This window comes from Epinephelus fuscoguttatus, linkage group LG19 (assembly GCF_011397635.1).
Source record: "Epinephelus fuscoguttatus linkage group LG19, E.fuscoguttatus.final_Chr_v1".
Taxonomy (NCBI): Eukaryota; Metazoa; Chordata; class Actinopteri; order Perciformes; family Serranidae; genus Epinephelus; species Epinephelus fuscoguttatus.
Window position 1 is genome coordinate 6,341,720 of NC_064770.1, and position 18,038 is coordinate 6,359,757.

At 40.5% G+C, this 18,038-nt stretch overlaps 1 protein-coding gene and 1 pseudogene across 2 annotated transcripts; one reads left to right on the forward strand and one right to left on the reverse strand.

The window, feature by feature from the left end:
* The first annotated feature begins 1,892 nt into the window (after positions 1–1,892).
* On the forward strand, positions 1,893–17,081 carry LOC125879023 (NACHT, LRR and PYD domains-containing protein 12-like). Of its 2 annotated transcripts, XM_049560602.1 has the most exons (10): positions 1,893–2,123; positions 7,464–7,749; positions 7,843–7,935; positions 9,276–11,145; positions 12,765–12,938; positions 13,140–13,313; positions 14,101–14,274; positions 15,083–15,256; positions 15,374–15,420; positions 16,375–17,081. In XM_049560602.1, the coding sequence occupies exons 2-10, from the start codon at positions 7,470–7,472 to the stop codon at positions 16,953–16,955; spliced, it is 3,567 nt and encodes a 1,188-aa protein (XP_049416559.1). In that variant the 5' UTR covers positions 1,893–2,123; positions 7,464–7,469; the 3' UTR covers positions 16,956–17,081. The 2 variants fall into 2 exon arrangements, with proteins under 2 accessions (XP_049416559.1, XP_049416560.1); XM_049560603.1 differs by lacking the exon at positions 1,893–2,123 and having other exon boundaries at positions 5,419–7,749.
* LOC125880208 (U2 spliceosomal RNA) lies at positions 12,356–12,523 on the reverse strand (annotated as a pseudogene).
* Positions 17,082–18,038: the final 957 nt, after the last annotated feature.

The following is an 18,038-nucleotide window of genomic DNA, read 5'->3' on the forward strand; positions in this document are numbered from 1 at the left end:
GCAAGGTTGGTCAGTAATGTCAAGCAGATTGGTGAAGTCTTTCAGACTGGTCTTGGAAAAGCCTGCCTAGCTGGCCTGGTTCGTTGATGAACAAGGCCAAGGGGAAGGGAGTAAGTTCATACTCTGCTTGTCTCGACTGTCATATCCTGTTGGGCAAAGACTGTCAGTCACTTGAACAACTTGAGTGAGTTTAAGTGATTATTTCTGTCATTGACCTGTCACAAATTTTTTCTGAGCAATGACAGGGCCTGTACTTTGAACTTCACCTCCATGGTCTATGTCACTGACCATCCACCCAGCTTTATCTGCATCTCCCTCCCTCCCAGCTGCTCTCGTAAAGTTGACTGCATCATCTGCGGTGCTCTTGAATCCTGCTGAGGACACAAGCAACTGCTTGTCTCCATTGTGGTTGAAGAGGTTGTTCTCCTCAAACCATTTGTGTGCAAGTTTAACAAGGTCTTTGTGGAGTGGTCCATGTTTCCTGAGACCTTCTTTCATGTGCTAGTTGACAATGGTGCAGTGGTTGAGATTCTGCACCCAGCACTTGTGGCCCAAATCACTATTTCTCATCCTCCCTCTGCTCAACTCACCCTCTGACTTGGCCAACTTTATCAATGTTTGCTTGACATACGTATATTATATTATTCATCTGTGCATATTATCAGTGTTGTAACATGAAATGTTTCCAGTTGTAAAAGAAATGTAGATAATAGAGTGGTGACTATTGTTATTTGATATGTGTGGAGTGTATTGTTTCAGTCTATAATCCACACAATGGTTTGAGCATATCTGGCACCTGCTACTCCAAATTCACTCACTCATTGCGAATGCCAACCAACTACAACAGTTACCAGTAAACAAACAAACAAGTACTTGCCGTGACAAATAAATAAATAGATAAACCCATGAAGCTACTTTTTAATTTACATGCACCCAGTCATATTTATTTCACCAAAAAAAGGCAGTTGCGATGAGTGGGGAAAAGTGGCCGTGGCCCTTTTTCCACCAAGGAGTGGATTTAGTGTAAAACAAATGCTTGCAATCAATTAAGTATCCTGAAAAACCCGTAGTTAGACCCCTCTCAAGCTACTTAAGGCAGAGGTAATTTTCACAGATAAGGTTCTAGGTACCCCAAATTTCAGCAGCTGTCACAGATTTTCCTATGGGAGTTGAATTTAAATCTTTTTATATGTGTTATTAGATACCTTTACAAACACATTGGTGAAGATTTTTCTGGTAAGGAATTTATTCACAGATTGGCCAAATATCTGATAATATTCCCTGACTTTGACACACTTTTACTGCATATGCACAAGCCTGTGGGAGTGCATGTGTTTCTCCTGTCTTAACAGCTGTGAGCATTTCCCACTAATGTAGGCCTTTTTTTTTTTTTTTTAAGAAAGTATCAAGAGCAATCCGAGATGACCGGTGACCTTGTGACAGTGCTTTGTTTAAAAATATTGTGTCAGGTCTTTGAATCGAGTACAAGTGCACCACATCTTAAATTTTATACTATACTTTTCCAACAGAGGAAAGTGCACGTCAGTGACAATACATCTCTTTGTGGACAATGATCACAGGATGGTTTGTTTTCTCTAGATCCCACCATCAGGACTGAAGGGGAAACTACACTCTAGACACAGCTCTCCATCTAGTGGACAAAGAGTAAAACTAAACTTTGTCATCTGTGTTGTTCTCTGAGCTCAGCCTCTCAGGCAAAACTTCCTGCTGTCTACTGCTGCCAGCGAGAACATAATAAATAATGATAAATACTAAATAAATACTTAAGATAGCAGATGGTTAAGTTTAGGGTTTAGATCATTACAGTGCTGCCTGAAAATCAGACTAAAAGGCTGGTTTACAGGGCAGAACTTATAGGGAGCATGCAAGGAAATGTTGCCTGGGAGGCTTCACTCAGGGCACCAATACCCTCAATCAGTTCACCTCAAACTTGTGCTTGGTCTTTCTCACACTGTCAACTCTGAACTTCTGGAGTGAAGATTTGAGGATGTGACAGCAGAATCAGATTACATGAATACAGACACAGAGGACTGAGGCACAATCAGCAATGTTTCTTGAGCATTTCATCTCCAGATGAAGAATGAAAATCTCTTCAAATTGATGTGAGTTGTTCATGTTTAATGAGCTAAATATTGCTATTTATTCTACAGTTATACATAAGAATGACTTCAAGGGCAGGTGTATATCTGAATATTCATTTTTTAAGTAGTGGTTTTGGGGTCTAGAACCTTCTTTGAATCCCTTTTGCATGTTACTCTCAGTGTTACAAGAATGAGACAGACAAGTTGCCACATGTCACAGTATTGCTAGGATGTGGGAAAATCCTCCTATTAAACATTCAGGCTTTATTTAATTTCAGAACCTCAGTGCAAAGTCAGATGTGAGTGTAGACTTAAGGTAATACATAAGCAAACACAAATGTCGATAGTTAACAGTAGAAATACATCTTGAGAGTAAAAACATGTTTAAGGCTGTATGAGACAATGTGAAATCTATTTATGTAGATTTTTTAGTTCAAACTCTGTGAAAAAAGTGGGTGTAGTTCCCTTCAATTTACTTCCCTAAATGTAAATTCTGTCATAAAACTAAGCAGGAACTAACACCTCTAAGGAACATACCAGAGACTGTGTTCCTTATTTCATGCAAACCCAACAAAAGGGCTACCCCAATCCGGGGTTCAAACTCAATCTTCAGTCTTATGTCAGAATCCAGGATTACCTCAAGGTTTTTGACCTGATACTTGGTATGAAGAACTAATGACCACAGGTGTAGGGACAGTGGCTCTCTCTGGGCTTTTGTCCCAAATATTATGATGTCAGTCTCGTTGTCATCAACCTGAAGGAAGTTGTGAGACATCCGTACAAAATGTCATATAAACAATCCATTAATCTATCAATGGGGCTGAAATCATCTAGGGATACTCAGATGTATAGTTGGGTGTCATCAGCATAGCTATGAAGCTAAAAAGGAGGGCACCTAAAAACAACCTTGATGGACCCTACAGGTTGTGTCTGATTCCTCTGAGGAGAAGTCGCCAAGAGAGACAAAGAACTCCCAGCCAGCCAGGTACCTATTTACCTGTTCTGAAACAACTTTTTCTAAAATCTTCCCTAAGAATGGGAGATTTGAAATGGGTCAGTAGTTGCTAAAACTGTAATGTTTTTGAGAATTGGTCTAACCATGCAAGTCTTTAAAGCACTCGAAAGAAGGGGCCTTTGGACAAAGAGTGGTTAAAGCAGCTGTGCGGATCTTTACATTTTTGTTGATTATAGTGCCCCCTTTGGTCGAAGCGGTATGAGACCCACAGCCTGGTACCATAAAATTCCGACTGTAGCCGGCATTCGGCTTCATTTGTAAAATCTCGACTGCAACCAGCAATTACTGCATGCATTTGTTTTGACATCGAAAGTACAACCAAGTCCTTATAGATACATCTGGTAAAACTGTTATGTGTTCAGCAATGCCCGTTGCGTACCGCTTACTCGAAGAACACTCTCTGTAAACACAGCTCTTCTTCTTCTCTCAATTTATTGGCGGATCACAAACAATTTCTAGGTGCATACCACCACCTACTGTACAAGAGTGTGCAATGTGTCCGAAATCATTCCCTACTCCCTGCTACATGTCATTTAGCCTGTTTCTTAAATCCTACTCGTAAACACGGCTCCTTCTTCTTCTGTGGTTTAATGGCTGCGGGCCGCTGCGGGCGTGCAGAATAACTTCCGCCTCTGGGTGCTGTATTCTGGTTTGCTGACTTCCGCTGTGTCCAACCCGACCGAGGCTATGCTAAATAGCCATATAGAGAAAGGCTTTTTTGTCGCTGTTGGGTTCAAATAAATATGCAGATCTTCGGGGGGGGGTGATACGAACTAGGGAGAGTTTTATAAATAGTAAAAAGTTCCACACAGCTGCTTTAACAATGCTTAATAAATCCTCTGACAGTTAAAAACAGGTTTAAAGTATGGGGTCAAGGGAGCACAAAGAAGGTTTTAACTCAGAGACCTGTTTTCTTTTTCTTGTCTTAAGAGTATTTTTGGGGCTTTTTGCTTCTAATTGATAGGACAGTACTTAGTGTGAGGGCACAAAGGGCTTGAGGCTGGAATGGAACCAATGGCAGCTACAGTAATGACAGAGACCCCTTTTCAAATCACCTCTATATTCACCAGAGTAAAAGACTGAATACTCCCAAACCTTATACTTTTTAACGCCGGTCATGTGCAAGTGCCACTGGGTTCCAATTGACGTCACTTCTTCATACAACAAATCTCATCACTGAGTTATGATATGACTCATACTCAATTTCTTCATGTAAATATGAAGAAATTGTAGAGGACTGACATAAACTTATGTATTTATTCCAATTTTGCAGTATCAAAAAATGTTCCAATAACAAGTTGTTTTCAGTCAGTTAGTGTAAGTTTTTTAACTATGCTTTAATGCATTATAGCATGCATTACATTTACAATGTTAATTGGTGAAATTAATTTGCTTTTTATTATGCTGTATCAAACGGCTTCATGTCAATACATTTTTAAGGCACATATTTTAATATTGACTCGTGAATGCCTAATAATTTATGGACTTTGCTCACATTAGTAGTGACATTTGTAAATTTTGCAACATTGTCACAAAATCTTCTAAAACATATTATTTTCTTGATTAGAAGCATGTTACAACAGTTTTTAAAAACAGGGAAAAAATCTACATCAATATCAATGTGTACATTTCAGAGGATTAAAAATCTTTTGATGCCCACTGTGCCATTGTTTTCCTATGGAAGCTGATGTCGGGGTCGTCTTCGGCATTGCGCTGTGGGCCAAAAGTTCAATTTTGTTGAACTTAGACCCCTTTTGACGCTGACCTTTCCGTGTAGAGCCAATGATTTTACAGTAGAACCCAGACGGGGGGTGGAGCAAAGATGGGGCACGGAAAAATTTAAAGACCCGACTGCAAGATGGAGGAGGGCTCAGCGTTGGGTCAAGCCAACAGCGAGCACTGCAGCGTCAGCAAATCAGCAATCATTTGTAAGCGCCTTTATGATTTTGCAACATTGGAACAAAGCCCTCCAAATCATGTTCTTTTCTTTCTTTTTCTTTTCCTGAAGCAAGACACGACAGTTGAGACCATAGTCTTAAAAGGGTAACCAGCTTTGTATCATAACAATCTGAGTATTATGTGTAAATGAACTAGTTGTACTAGTTGTTTGCATTATTGTTTGCTGTACCAAAGTATTACAGAACCAACCCAACAAACCTGATGGTTGGGGTTCCCAGTAGCTCAGTGGGTAGAGCGGGAGTACAGAGGCAATGTCCTTGCCGCAGCAGCCATGGGTTTGATTTTAGCCCTTTGCTGAATGTCATCCCCCTTCACACTTAATACTGTCCTATTGATTAAAGGCAAAGGCCCAAATATCATTTAGTGGTAGTGAAAAATACACATGTATATTTGTTCAATGTCTCTGTGTTCACTGTGGTAGTTGGCTGACATTTCATATATTTGAAATGTGTTTGTGGTCCGCTTTCTGCTATGTAGTGTCCAACATTGCAAACTCAACTTTTTGACTGTTATGAGTAAACCATCCAGGTACTTTACAGCGCACTGCATTTTGCCATATTTTTATAAATTTATGATATTGTCTAGATACCAGATGCAGAGATGGTGTCTGTTCATTCCAATGCAGTTTCATCTGGTGCATATAAAAAGTTTCTAGCTTCCAGGTTTACCTCTGTGGAATTCGGCACACTGAATATATGCAGCAGTGTTTCTCCCGCTGGCCTCACCTGCAAGTTCCACAAAAACTATAGCATGTAGGCGGGCTTTTCAAGCATGGGAATTCTTGTTCAAAATTGCCAGTAACCTCCTTTTCCATTCTTTCGCGTACACTGATGTTACGTTCTACTTGTGCATTATCTACCATTGTGTTGGTGGTGCAAACAATTGGTGGCTATTGGTGTTAAGATCGCCAAGATCGATTGCTAATCACTGTGGAATATTGCTGTTTTCTTTGGTGACAGTGCATAACTATGAAATGGTGTAGTGCAGGAGCTGCTGAACCCTTGTTTCATGAAAAATCAAGATGGGGGCTCCAAATTTTCATTTTTCATTTTTTTTGAGACAGTTGTGCTAAAAATTATCTGCTAAATGAGCCCCTTTTAGGGCAAACAATCATAAGTGAGGAAAAATAGGAGCATGTTATGGTTTGGCACAGTTTACAATACATTGAAATTCACTTAACTTGTGTAAAACAGGCCTAACTATAACATAGTCTTAATGTTTTGCACAATCTACATTTATAGGTCAGTTGAATCATTTTATTGCTCCATGCTTTCTATTTCTTTGGTTTTAAAACAAAGCTTCTAACAAACAGAGAGATCACTTATGGCACTTAACACAATGATGATTTTTAGCTGCAATGTGCAAAGTTTATTTTATCTACGCAGTGATAGCTGACAGTGTGGCTGATTCCATCACTGCAGCTTAGAATAACATGAGGAATCTGTATGATGATAACTGTAAATAAAAATGAAAGAAAAAATAACACTTGGCTCCTGTGATTATAAATGCAGCGTTTCAGTCAGATAAAGTCAGCAGAAACAGTCTTGCATTACTCTATGTGTTTTTATGTGACATAGTAGTTCCTTAACTGAATAACTTTCACTGTAGAGCAGGCATCAGGAGTGTCTATATGGTAAACATAAATGTTTATGAATTCAACTGGTGGCCTTAATTAATTTTTTCATGATTCAACCCAACATCACCAGGCAATCTGTACTGACAATTCTTCAGTCCACAAAGCCCCAACTTCTGTTTATAGCAAGCTACAGCACTCGGCCACCAGAAAATACAGTCACTTTCTGTCCAGGCAGTGCTCTAACACTGTTCCAAATTAGTCTGCACTGACTTTGAAAGAGACACAGAATAAGTAAGAGATATATAAGAAGTTACCACTGTGACATTTCCACTTGCCTCCATGCTGCTTTCTACTGTTTACTAACCTCTTTTCCAGCCTGTCGGTGACATTAAACTTGACACACTAGTAAAAAAACACACACACACACACGTGCACGTGCACGTGCACACACGCACACACACACACAGAAAGGCATACGGTCTACTGGCAAGGGGAAAGAAGTCTATCGCCTATTTTTAGCAGGTTTTCCCATGTTTCTGTGATTTTTATAATAGATGGGACAAAACATTCCAGTGTTTCGTTGCTTAAAATAAAGAGAAGAATAATATTTCCACTTGACAATGCTACAACCAAAGAAAAGTCAGCAAGTTCTTGAGCAAAATAAAATCCCTGGAAGTCCCTGGCAGCCGACCTTTCACCTTTGACTAAATGACAGTCATGACCCACACATTTAAAACATTGCAGTCCAATGCCAGCAATTCTCTTTTGAACATCTTGTTGTTGGAGGTAAAAACATCCTTTGATTTCCCAGGAACCAATGATGACGACAGTTACAGAGCTGCTGTTGGAAACACTGGATGATCTGGGAGAGGATGAGCTAAAGATCTTTAAGTGGTTCCTGCAGCAGGCTGAAATCCTGGAAGATTTCCCTGCCATCCCAAGGAGCCGTCTGGAAAAGGCTGACAAGCTGGACACACTGGACCTGATAGTGCAGACCTACAATGAACAGTCTGTGGAGGTGACCAAGAAAGTGTTGACAAAGATCAACAGGAATGACCTGGTGCAAAATTTGTCCAATGTCAGCTTGAGACCCAAACGTAAGTCATCAATGATATGATGACTCATCATATCTGTAATGTGACAAAAATGAAGTCCTGGTTTGTATGAACTGAATCTCTTATGTCTCTCAGAAATTGTGCATGATGTTGGAGGAATTTTGGAGAGCAGCGGTGCACCTTCTGCCTCTCTTCCTTCCCCTCATACCAACAGCAGTCAGACTGAAGGTAAAGTTTCTCTCAGTTTCCCTCTCTGGCTGTCCTTTTCATCAACCTGCTTGTTTTGTTGATCTCAAAGCCATATAAGTTTAATTAAACCCTTTGTTTTACTTTATATTATCCACCCTGGCGTTGTTGCGGCTCTGTGGCAACATTTTACCACAGTAATTGTAGTGTTTGCATGCCACAAGTTAAGGGTCGTAAGTGTATGATTGTTGAGTTGGGATGCACTGAATAACTTGAGTGGACATTATAAAAATATTTCCATGAAAAAGTTAAAGTTAACAAATGAAAACAACCTATCGTTAACTACACAGCACTCACTGAGTGTATCCTCACATCGGCTGCACAATTTTCAATTTGTCATTTTAATGCAAGACAATGTTTAGAATTTTTTAACTTGCATCTGACTCTGGATCTACACATGTTTAAGTTAAAGACATTAACGATTCTGGAAATATACTCTTTATCTTTCCAAGAGTTGGATGAGAAGGTCAAGGCCACTTTCATGTCTTTGTGTTAAATAGGGAGCTAGAGAGAGAAGTGATTAGATTGGTACAGTGAAAATGGTAGGTGTATTTTTGAACTTGGGCCAAAACCAAGTAAGCTGCTACCCCCTGCTTGTAGTCTTTATGCTAAGCTAGGCTTAATTCAGCAGTAAATTAGCGGCTGTGTGCATTAGCTGGTAATGTACTGCTGACTAATTGCTCACAACTTGCACCAATGGCTGACACTGCTCCAGTGAGTGTGTTTTTGCTGGGTAGCAAAACATCCTGGCGCAGACTATTTACTGGAGTTTGGAGGGGGTTTTTTTTAGCCTTTACAAAACCAAGTTAAAGGAATGGATTAAACTGTGTGTTGTTCTAGTGTGAGCTGCAAACATTAGCTTGTCTGGCACTAATTATATCTTATCTAAAGTAGTAACCTTGCATTATTTCCAAAGGCAAAGGGCAAAGCTAACTCCATTATTTTGTGGGGTTACATGTTAGAAAAATACCTGTCCAGGACTGGAACATTCATCTTGTGGGAGCCAAGATGCTACTAAATCAAAGTTACATTAGCAGTCCTTTTTGATCCTTTGTTGCCTGTTACCCACCTACCTGGCCTACTGCCTAATTTAGACTCTTGCCTTTTGCCTGCTTCCAGCCTGATCAAGTCTGCCTTCCTTTGTTTGCCTGCCTGTATGTCTATTGATACTCTTGCTATGATAAACCACTGAATTCACACTGCTGCCTCAACTGTCTGCATTTGGGTCCTTCCCTTGTTGCCACTCTCCCTAACTCATGTGACAGAATCTGTTCACAGACTGATAACTTTGTTTTTAACCCATGTTAATTTGATCTGCACAGATCTGCTGGAACCAGACCCTGACCCTTCAGAGCTCATTGCATTAAACAGATGCACACTCCAATCACACCTCCAGAACAGGTTTATGTGTGCACAAGAAGGGTGGACTGAAAGGATGGATAAAAAACACCTAGCTGACGTCTACATAGAGCTCTACATCACAAATGGGAGTGGTGTAAACATCAACAGGCAGCATGAGGTCAGGCATATTGAGATGGCATCAAGAGAACCAGGGGCAACAGAGCAACCAATCCAACCCAGTGATATCTTTACACACCCCTCTGGGAAAAACACACCTGTAAGAACAGTGCTGACCAGTGGGATTGCAGGAATTGGCAAAACGTTCCTTGTACACAAATTCATCCTGGACTGGGCTGAAGGAAGAGCCAATCAAGATGTGCATCTCACATTCCCCTTCACTTTCCGCCAGCTGAATTTACTCAAGGGCAGAAGGTTTCGTTTTGCTGAGCTCATTCACAAATGTATCAGGGAAACCAAAGACATCAGTGAGGAGGATCTTAATGACATTTTCGCTAAACTCCAGGCTTCAGGAAACACCAACTATGACAAGAGTAAATTCAAACTTCTTTTTGTGCTTGATGGACTGGATGAAAGCCGATTTCAGTTCGACTTCACTGCTGACATAAATGCCACTATTGATGTGACACAGGCAGTTAGAGTAGATGCCCTGTTGACTAGCCTCATCAAGGGGGACCTGCTACCTTCTGCTCGCCTCTGGATAACCACACGACCAGCAGCAGCTAGCCAAATCCCTCTTGACTTCATTGACATAATGACAGAGGTGAGAGGGTTCACTGATGCACAGAAGGAAGAGTACTTCAGGAGGAGATTCAGAGATGAGGAGCTTTGTGGCAGAATCCTCTCCCACATCAAGACATCACGAAGCCTCCACATCATGTGCCACATCCCGGTCTTCTGCTGGATTACTGCTACAGTTCTGGAGGACATCTTGAAAATGAGTGACAAAGAAGAGCTGCCCAAAACCCTGACTGAGTTGTACATAGAATTCTTGTTGTTTCAGATCAGACAGACAAAAGAGAAGTATGGCACAGAGAAGAGCATTGAGTATATTCAGTTGCTAGCAAAACTTGCTTTTCTCCAACTGGAAAAGGGGAACCTGATCTTCTACGAAAAAGATCTCAAAGAGAGTGGCATTGACTTCAACAAAGCCTCTGTGTACTCAGGAGTGTTCACGCAGATCTTTAAAAAGGAGCACCGCTGGAAGAAGGACAAAGAGGAGGATAAGATGTTCAGCTTTGTCCATCTTAGTATTCAAGAGTTCTTGGCTGCTGTTTATGTGGTACAGTCACTCATTAACAAAAACAAAAATGTAATGGTGCAACAACAGCTCAAGTTAAAAAGTGTCCAGATGCTTTTTAAGAAACCCTCTATGGCAGAGGTCCAAAGAATGGCTATTAACAAGGCCTTAAAGAGTCCAGATGGACATCTGGACTTGTTCCTCCGCTTCCTCCTGGGTCTCTCCCTAGAAACCAGCCAGATTAGCTTACAGGGCCTCCTGAAACAGACAATAAGCACGTCAAAGGACAATCAGAAAACAGTGCAGTACATCAAGGAAAAGATCCGTGAGAATCCGTCTCCAGAGAGATGCATTAACCTTTTCCACTGTCTGAATGAGCTCAATGATCATTCCCTAGTGGAGGAGATCCAGCAGTACTTGAGTTCAGGAAGTCTCTCCACAGCCAAAGTTTCTCCTGCTCAGTGGTCAGCTCTAGTCTTCATTTTGCTGTCATCAGGAAAAGACCTGGATGTGTTTGACCTCAGGAAGTACTCTGCTTCAGAGGAAGGTCTCCTGCGGCTGCTCCCCGTCGTCAAGAAATCGAATGTATTCTTGTAGGTGCATAGACATTATATCTAACTTTATGAAATGAGTGATTTTCCTAATTCATTTGATCTCTTTTTAAGCCTGTAAAGTCTAAATGCAATAATAATATGCCATTACAGTACTGACTGAGTCACAGTTCATCTTGTCAGGTAATAGACCTTTTCACATCAGACATTTTGACTTGACGTAGCAGGAAAAGTACAGGTGAAAAACATTTCATTAACAATGGCTCAGTTCCATCAGGTGTCTCAATAAGCTACCAGCTTTGTATAAAAACAATGTGGGTAGTATGTGCAAATGAACTGTGGTAAACTTCCCTCCATCTGACCGGTGACCTAGACCCTCCCTGCTCCCCCCAGCAAAAATGATGCAAAACTCATCATCTGGCAGAGTTTTGCGGGCTCTCCTGGGCTGTCGCTTGAAAAACAGGCTGTACTTCACATGTAAAGCAACATATCGAGGAGCATTTATTGGTCTGGTGCAGCACAGTGCATTTTGGTAGTTGTAGGTTTTCTACCTCTTGAGCAAAAGCGATTGCCACAGCCCTGTTTCCTCTGTTTTCTCTGGTCACACAACTTGAATTTCAAAAGTACTGTGTCTTGCAACTGCATTGACAGCTTATTATGAAAAGACCATCTTTCCAGCTGTGAAATGCTTCCTTATTAACATTTGTAGTCTGATATGGCATACAAATTTGACCAATTTTTAGCAACAGTAACAAGCTAAGATGCTGTTAACTAGGAAGTACTCGTTTAAGGACATGGGGACTTTATTATCATTTATCATGTTATCATGTTAATTATTATATTATCTCAGCATTTTACACAGGGCAATTAGGTGTGACAGACTGTTCCTCAGATAAAAAGTGCATTCCTAGCTTTGAGTATGGAGCAAGGAAATTAGAGTTACAAAATAAAGAGATTACAAGGCTTTTAGATGTGTTGCATTATTTGGCTTTATAATTTGGCTTTTGCGCAGCCTTGTTCAGGCATTGAAATAAACAGTTTTGAGCAGTTTTAGACTTGAACAGTAACTGCCTAATATATATATGTATATATATATATATATATATATATATATATATATACTTTATTAATTTCAATTTTTAAAATTTTTTTCACTCTTTTTGTCATTAACACACAAGTTCGAAAGACACACACATGCACAAACAGGACCTTGGTCGGGCGCCCCTTGCTCAAGGGCACCTCGGCAGTGCCCAGGAGGTGAACTGACACCTCTCCTGGAGTGGGCGGAGCAAGCCCCTTGTCCATCTCCCTGTTCCAAAAATCAATTTAATATATGGTCCCCGGGTAGGGAACGTATCAGATATTGAACTTATAAGAACAGATACTACACTTGATCTTAGCCAAAAGGCTGAGAAGCGGTTCTGGGTCTACCCCTGGGCCTCCTACCAATGAGTTGAACACATCTAACAGGAGGCACCATTGAGGAGCATACCAAACAACGGCTCATGTCTCAGGAGCGTATGACAGTGAACAAGCATGCACAGTCCCAGCTTTCATTTACACCTGTGCTCTTCCTGCTGTGACATGACAAGATGTCTGCAGTGAAAAAGGTCTATCATTGTTTGTGGCTAACGTTATGTTTCTCACTGATTCTTCTTTAGAGTAAGTGGCTGCAACCTCTCAGAGAGAAGCTGTGAAGCTCTGGTCTCAGTTCTCAGCTCCCAGTCCTCCAGTCTAAGGGAGCTGGACCTGAGCAACAACAACCTGCAGGATTCAGGAGTGGAGCTGCTTTCTTCGGGACTGGAGAGTCCACACTGTGTACTGGAAACTCTCAGGTCAGATCACCTCGATTTTATAATTGAATGAATGAATAACCATTTGTAATTTGTAATTCACTCGTCTCCTTTGTGATGATGTCTTAGCATAATTTTACGTAAAGTAAGAGATATGTATGTAATTGTGTGTCTGCCCATATTGGTATAGCGGTTTGAAGCTAATCTTATTTTAAGCCAATTTTGTTTCTGATTCCTATTCAGACTGAGTGGCTGTAAGCTGTCCTGGAGAAGCTGTAAAGCTCTGGCTTCAGTTCTCAGCTCCCAGTTCTCCAGTCTGAGAGAGCTAGACCTGAGTAACAATGACCTGCAGGATTCAGGAGTGGAGCTGCTCTCAACCGGATTGATGAGTCCATGTTGTAAACTGGAAAGAGTCAGGTTAACATTCATGAAACTGCACATTTTAACAGTGAGAGTTGAATGAGTTTGGAAATATTAAAATATATTATAAGGCAAGAGGGTAAAGGAGGAATGTAAGGTAGCTGATTTAAAGGTGATGAAATCTAGTTTCACATTAGGGCATCAATGTGAACTAATCAATATGATAATCCCATAGTCTTTGTATAATTATTTGGTGATCAGCATCTAGCAATACCAGCCAGAGGTGATAGCAGCAGGACATAAAGGCTAGGGAGGGTTTATAATTATGTTTTCTACTGACAGTTCATTTTTATCTGACACAGTATAATTAGAGAAAAATGTGTTAAGACTTAACTGTACATTTTGGGATTCTCTCTCGGATTATGTATTGATATGCATATTATAAAACAGGAGAAAAAAGACAAAAAACTTTTGTTAAAAATGTTTTTTTGCCATGGTGGCATGGTATGTCACCTGAGCATAAGTTAGCTCGTCTCTGTGGCAGTCCACAAGAACTATCTGGATACATTTTAGCTCACTATTTTGCAATCATCGACCAATAGGACACAAAGGTAAACATTAACAAAATATCAACCAACACTGTCTAAAGGTACAAGCAGTGAAGCTTGGTAAATTTTGTATCCCAACTTATTTAAATGAGAATTATCAAATGGGTGTGCTATTTAGAGGTAGAGTTAAGCGATCAGGACACTACAGCATGACTGAGTTTTTTATATGTATATGAACTATTTTGTTATGTTTTTCAGATTTTTCAAATTTGTCTTTTTTGTTCAAATTTCTTTAGGTTGAATGTGTGTAAGCTGTCAGAGAGAAGCTGTGCAGCTCTGGCCTCAGATCTCAGGTCCCAGTCCTCCAGTCTGAGAGAACTGGACCTCAGTAACAATGACCTGCAGGATTCAGGAGTGAAGCTCCTTTCTACTGGACTAGAGAGTCCACACTGTGTACTGGAAACTCTCAGGTCAGGAATCCTCACTGACTGTTTGATTATTTAAATCTTGCTTTATATGAAGCTATATATCAGGGAATACACCTACTTTCTTAGCGACATTCCGCATATTATCAAAATAGCTTTTATGTTTGTTGTCTCCAGTGTTGGGGTTGTCAGTGGTTTACCATTAATTGGTTAACCACCAAGAATGTTTTTGACTGGTTACTCATGTAGTTCTATAGGTTGATTTTGCCACTCTTTAGTTTACTGCACTACCATCTGGATGTGGTGGGAGATAATTAGCCAGTAGTGCCACTCATTCAATGATTACAGCTAGTTACGCCGTCTGGACCCAAAAGTATTACTATGGTGACATTGTGCCTACTCTCTACTCTCCCCCAGGTCGCCCCAGTGAGTAAACCCTCTTTAGCATTGTTTTTAGCTCTGTTAGTACCGTTAGCATTGTCAGTGCGGCAAGTGGTGCTAACATATTTAGTGCTAATGGAGTTTGTGGCGCTTAAGCTCACTGACTCAATGGAGCACCCAAGTAAAGGGAAAGGCCTCCTGTATATGATGGCATTTGTTGGTATTCTACATCCAGATGACATTGGCATGAGACATCTTGACATTAAATTTTGCTTACTCAACAACACAATTTAAAACCAACAAAATGTCAGTGTCAGCTGTCGTCAGTATTCTCCATCAACTGATGCTGGCATTAAATGTTGTCCATGACATTGTGGGCGACCCTATGTCACAGCCAAAACTCAGCCAAATATCAACCTCAAAGATGTTGGTGACCAGCTGGGTTGACTGTGGTCGTTTCTTGTGTGTGTAGGCTGTCAGGTTGCCTGGTCACAGAGGACGGCTGTGTTTCTTTGGCCTCAGCTCTGAGCTCCAACCCATCCCATCTGAGAGAGCTGGACCTGAGCTACAATCATCCAGGAGACTCAGGAGTGCAGCTGTTGTCTGCTAGACTGGATGATCCACAGTGGAGACTGGAGACTCTCAGGTACAGCTTTTAAAAAACACATTTTCTCAGTCAGACTGATAAGTATTGTCTCATATTCAGCAAGCTTATGACTGATATTGCCTGTAAAAAGAAAATATGTTGTGTTTATTTCTCCAGTGTGGATCATATTGGAGCGTGCTGGTTGAAATCTGGTCTGAGGAAATGTAAGTGTGTATTCAGTTTGTCTTAAAAGGAAATGACAGAATCTTTTCATAATAAGTCTTCTGCATTCGATAATGGAGTTTTGTGTGAATGCTATCCTATGATACCTTTGGGAAGCAGGGCTTGGATCTGTTAGGGCTGTTGTTTTTTATTTAAAGTTTGAATGTGGGGAAATAAAATGGAACATTTTATCAGTACCAGTGGGAATAAAACCTAATGCAGACATTAGCAGTGAAGAGAGTTGGCATTTAACAGAATGATACATGAAATAAACACCCATGTATAATGTTATAAATATAGCAATATATTATGTTGTAATGTTATAATTGGTATTTACACTATGTCAAATCAGATTCTATGGTGATTTTATAATTAAAATTTGTTGTGAGGTGGACAAAATATCACCTTTTAATCATATACTGTAATAATACCACCACATTTTTTAAAGACTACTATATAAATCAACACACAAACAACATACATACCCCATAAACATTACTAAGCAAGGTAGCTGGTAATTATTTCAGCTTCACTTACATTGTATTACTTTGTGCAGGTGTTTGTATTTTTTATGTTTGACCTCTTTTTATACAAACTGCGAGCAGTGCGGCACCAACATGACTCATTTTCATAGCTGTTCTTCCTTCACTAAATCCTTTTGTAATCAAGTTCTGTAAGATCTGAGCTAATGACTCAAACAAAATATTTTGTTATTTGCAAATTAGAAATTCTGATGAAACCACACTGTTATCCTGCTAACTCCTACTGACCATCTCATTTCATCTGTCTATCTGTCTGTCTGTCTATCTATACAGTACATCCATCCATGTGTCCATTGTTTGTCTATCTATCTAACAGAAAAAAACAGTTTAGTCTCGACACCAAAGATGGAAAAATCATGGATAAAGATCAGGCTGTTTAACACCTTTGCAATTGTTTCCTTTTCTCCCCATCAGATGCCTGTGAAGTCACCCTGGACCCAAACACAGCAAACAAATACCTCTCGTTGTCTGAGGACAACAGAACAGTGACACTGGTAAGAAAGATGCAGTCGTATCCTTACCACCCAGAGAGATTCCGCCACTGGAAGCAGCTGCTGTGCACAAGTGGTCTGACTGGCCGCTGTTACTGGGAGGTGGAGAGAAAAGGGTGGGTGTCTGTGGGAGTGACTTACAGAGGAATCGGAAGGAGGGGGCAAGGTGCCGACTGCTGCATTGGTCTCAATGACACGTCTTGGAGCTTGTGCTGCTCTCGGGACCGTTACTCTGCCTTCAACAATAACAGAATGACAGCCATAAGTACAACCAACTCTGTTTCTGACAGAGTAGCAGTGTATCTGGACTGGCCTGCTGGTACTCTGTCCTTCTACAGAGTCTCCTCTGACACATTGATCCACCTCCACACATTCCACTGCACATTCACTGAACCCCTCTATCCTGCGTTTGGGTTTGAGTATCTGATTAGGTTTGACTCCACAGTGTCTCTGTGTCAAGTGAGGGAGGGAGAGTTGCCTCCTGGAGACAAACACTACTGCTGAAACAGGACACAAGATCACACACACTAAAGACTTGTTTCTTTGGATTTTCATGTCACAATACAAAACACAGTGTCAGTGTCCTAATGTACTCTGCATGGAGACAAATAAACAGTGGCTGTTCTCATATACACACTTCTTCTTCTTCTTCGTCTGTGGTGCCAACTCCAGCTTTCCTGTAACAACAGTTGTCACTCAAGATACAAGGAGCTCTGTGTGGGTGTGATCGCACTGAAAGGGACCAATCATGAGATGCCCTGTATCTCCCCTTGGATCCCACCCTAACTGTCATAAGTCATAAAAAGTGCAAAAGGAGAGTGGACATTGGTCAGGCCATCAAAAACATGACTCTACATACCCCTTTTACACCAACATGGAAATGGTTCTTTTGCAGCTCCCACACCTAATTTTGAAATGTTCAGAGCATTTTTTTCCTTGACCTAAAGGGTGAACTGGGACGACATTAGTAGGTGTGTCATATTCTACAGGTTGGAAAGAAAGGATGAGAAGGCACTAATCGAGAGACTGAGTGTGCAGTGGTCTCATTAACAATTGGTCTATTTGGGGGTAAAAATAAATAACATACAATACCAGAACAAAGGTTTGCAGGTAATCAATGTAATCTGTGGTTTTGCCACTACTGTCACAGAGTTATACTGTTTACTTCTGTGGTGCATTGTGCAACGCACTTCTTTGATGACATCCTTCATTACACTGGCTCTACGCATAACTGGTGGAAGTGCGGGGAGGTTCATTAGTTAGAACCGAGATTAGAAAAAAACAGTTCAAGAACCAGAGCTACACTGATGGAAAAAAGTGTTGCTTAAAGATAAATAGATATCCAATACTAGACAAGAATATAATCTGAAAAGTTTTTTTTAATATAAACGTATTTTTTTAGTATTAGGTGAACTATAATTATTTCATCTATTGTTCAGCTTTTAAAAGTTGAGAGAAATACAATGAAGTAGCTGTGGATAAATACATTATAAAACTAATAACTAGGGTCCAAAAAACTTGCACCGTCTGTCTAGTTTTAGTGCTCTATACAAATATCAGCCCCTTGCGCCGACATCCACAACGAAA